This window comes from Mesocricetus auratus, unplaced genomic scaffold (genome assembly GCF_017639785.1).
Source record: "Mesocricetus auratus isolate SY011 unplaced genomic scaffold, BCM_Maur_2.0 contig_9431_pilon_obj, whole genome shotgun sequence".
NCBI classification, from domain to species: domain Eukaryota; kingdom Metazoa; phylum Chordata; class Mammalia; order Rodentia; family Cricetidae; genus Mesocricetus; species Mesocricetus auratus.
In genome coordinates this window covers 8,219-11,859 of record NW_024433294.1, presented here as the reverse complement: position 1 = coordinate 11,859, position 3,641 = coordinate 8,219, and the positions used below count along the sequence as shown (strand labels likewise).

The 3,641-nt window shown below is 35.7% G+C and overlaps 1 protein-coding gene across 1 annotated transcript; it reads right to left on the bottom strand.

The window, feature by feature from the left end:
• Positions 1-2,398: 2,398 nt before the first annotated feature.
• Positions 2,399-3,342, bottom strand: LOC121138462 (olfactory receptor 5B12-like). The gene is given in 2 exon segments (XM_040741147.1): positions 2,399-2,646; positions 2,649-3,342. Coding segments are annotated over 2 exon segments (942 nt in total).
• Between the last annotated feature and the right edge of the window lie 299 nt (positions 3,343-3,641).

Here is a 3,641-nt window from a genome sequence, read left to right as displayed (position 1 = left end):
AGTTCAACTAAAGTCTTTGGATAAGATAACTTTATATCTTCTTAATACATTTTTTCTTTGTCTAAAATGACATTAAATGATCTGAGGATATTTTTCCTTCTTTTAATATTCTGCTAGGGGTGGTGGTGCACATCTTAAATCTCAGCACTTGGGAAGCAGAGGCAGGCCTATCTGCAGAGTTAGTTCCAGGACAGCCAGAGCTGTTATACAGAGAAACCCTGAGCAAAATTGAATAGACACAATCGTATACACATAAAAGAAAGGGAAGCCATGAGTTTGAGAGGAAATTTGGAGCAGGGAAGTAGTTGACTAGGAAGAAGGGTAGAAACAAAATAAAGACAGGACTCATGTATAAAATTCTCAAAATCATAAAAATAAAATTCACTAGTATTTGACAAAAAGAACCAGACATTTTAAAACAGGGAATGTGTCACACACAGTTAGGCTCCCTTGCCCTACCTCCCCTTCTCCTCCACTCCAGTTCCACTAATCTGACAACTGTTTGCCAGGGAGAGCACATTTCCTTCAGTATGTTAAAATTCCCTTGAAACTCACAAGATTCCAGTCTCAGTTACTTCCAGGGAAATTGTAGTCAACATATGTGCTTCTGCTCTTCCTCCATGCTTTCATTCAAGTTGCTCGAGCGATATATAATCTCCAAGATTTAGACCGATCCTATATCCAGTGTACCATCTGATGAATCTTCCTTACCCGACATCACATTATTCCAAATTTCTGGCCAACACCTGTTTTCACATCTGTACGCTGATAAAATTTTAAGAAACCTGCACCCTTATTTGCTCATACAACCCCTGGTCCTCAGGTTTTATCCAGGCTATATAGTCAGATGTGTCCTAGAATCTCTCAAATTAGACACAAAATCAAGAAAAGTCCACATACTGACAACACATCACAAAACCAAAGAAAATGTCTAAGACCAAAATTATCTATGTCTGCTAAAATCCCCTGATCCTGCAGAAATGTCTTCTACCAAGAATTACCTGGGTGAACTCAGGACAGAAATTTAAAGAAAAATCACAAAATTTGTAAAATGTTTCAAAGCATTTAAGTAAGACATGAACAAATATTTTAATGAACTAAGTAATGATAACAATAAATATCTCAATGATCTCCCAGAAAACAAAATAACATATGCCAGAGTGAGATGACAAAGACAACCTGGGGATTTGAAAACTGATTTTATTGAATATATAGAACTATTGAAGAGAAGTGAAGCTGAAATGAAGCTGAAATTGAAAAACTTAATAGCTCACTGGAAACATCAGAGTTGGGTACACAATCCTGCCAATTTCTATGAAGATTTTGGCAATGAGGTACCTGCTGGGAGAGAGAGACAATTCTCTCTAAAACTGTAGCCATGGGTAAGTTTACTACACTCCAGTGGAAGCCAAATATTCAAGATTATATAGAATACACAAATTTGGTCTTGAAGTGAAAAAATAAATGATATAAAATTGGATGGATAGGAAAGGAGAAAATTTGAATGATCAGGGGTGAATATGATCACAGTACATTAAATGAAACTAATGAAATTTTAAAAGAATATTTGAGAATATAACTCTGTTTTTACCTGTCATCTACCTGTCTGTTCTGTCTATCTATATTTTACCATCAACACACCTCTGTTTTATGACTATCCTGAGATGTGAACACAGATAGAGCCCCAGTGAAAAACCAAAGAAACCCTACCATCCAGGTATATCCTGCAGAACAAATGAGTTTAGTTGAGTCTGGAACTTACATGAGTATGCGTAAGGGTTTGTCTGCATTAAAATGGGTGTATTTAAGAAAGAGTTACTTTTAGAAAGCCCAGCCAATATGGGTGATCACTCAGGAAGAAATCTGTATTCTTGGAGCTCAATAAAAAACTTACAAGAAGCTTGGATTGAGAGTCTCTTCTTTTTAGCATTTTGTTTTTACTGTTCTAGTTCTAAGGACCCAACTTTGGGAGTCTAGTATCCTTATAAGATCTGGAACTGGGTAAGTTTCATTGAAATCCTGAACCTCTTAAGTGTTTTGAGACATATTGGCTTGTAATTTTTATTTATTTCCTAATCTTTTAGTCTGTCTCCTCTATCAAAGACACATGTTTCAATTCAGAGTAAATAGTTATAGAACAACAATTCACTAATACAGTGTGGTGTAAAGTGGAGTACTGTAATATATAGGATTAAATCATGGTTTTTAAAATTGAGGTGTCTTTTTCAATGATAAAATATCCAAAATTAACTGTACATAATCAGAATAAAATAATAAATAGAAAAGACTTCATCTATGAAATACCTATTAAGAGAAATTAAAGTTAAAAAAGATAATAACTAAACTATTTATAGACAATATACTTTGAAGTTTTACATCATTTCCCAACACTTTGCACTTAATTGACAAATTCTAGTGAAGACAATGCTTTTACAGCAATCTTTTTGAATGCATTCTTGACATCATTATTCCTCAGGCTGTAGACAAGAGGGTTTAGCATGGGGATGATCATCGTATAGAACACAGATGCTACCTTGTCAGTGTCCATGGAGTGACTGGAGCTGGGTTGCAAGTACATGAAGATAATAGTACCATAGAAGATGGAAACAGTGGTGAGGTGGGATGCACAGGTAGAAATGGCCTTCTACGACCCTCAGCAGAACGCATCCTCAGGATTGCAATAAATATAAGTAGGTAAGAATACAAGATAATCAATATAGTTAAAGTAACATTAAATGCTGCCAGAGTGAACAGTACAATTTCATTATTATAGATATCAGAACAAGAAATAGCCAGCAATGGGGGAATGTCACAGAAAAAGTGATTAATTACATTGGAATGACAGAAAGAGAGGTGGAAAGTGAATGCAACATTGATGGAAGATTGCAACAGTCCACTGATGTAAGAACCAGCAAGAAACAGGACACATTTTGTAGTTGTCATGGTGGTGGAGTAATGCAATGGTTTACACACTGCTGCATGACGGTCAAAAGCCATTGAGGCAATAAGGAAAGCTTCAATAATTGCAAAAGCTATGAAGAAGAACATTTGGGCAGCACATGCATTGTAGGATATGACTTTGTGTTCTGTGGCAAATTCTTCTATTACCTTGGGAGTGGCAGCTGAGGCATAAACACAGTCTACCAGTGAGAGGTTGCTGAGAAAAAAGTACATGGGATTGTGGAGTCGGGAGTCAAGGAGAATCAACATAATCATCCCAAGGTTCCCAAGCAGTGTGGTCAAATAAATAAGACTGAAGATGATAAATAAAGGGACTTGCAATTCTGGAACATCTGTTAACCCGACAAGAATAAATTCAGTCACCTCTGAAATATTCTGCATCTGAGAATTATGACAGTGTCCTAAAATGAAAGGAGAAAGTGAAAAATTATTGTACATAAATCTTACCATGAAATTTTACATATGACCAAGTTCTCTAACTAAAATGTTAGTAGCATCTAGTTTAAAGGAGTCTAAACTAAATACTGGGTAGAAATGGGCTGAATTTTGCCACTTATCTGAGTGAGTACAAGTGGAGTTTGTCACTTCTCTCTTGTTTAATAGGGCTTCTTGTTATGAATCTAGGTTTTCTGCTATATGATAATATTTATTTTAGTAACACACAAATGACTGATTAGCTG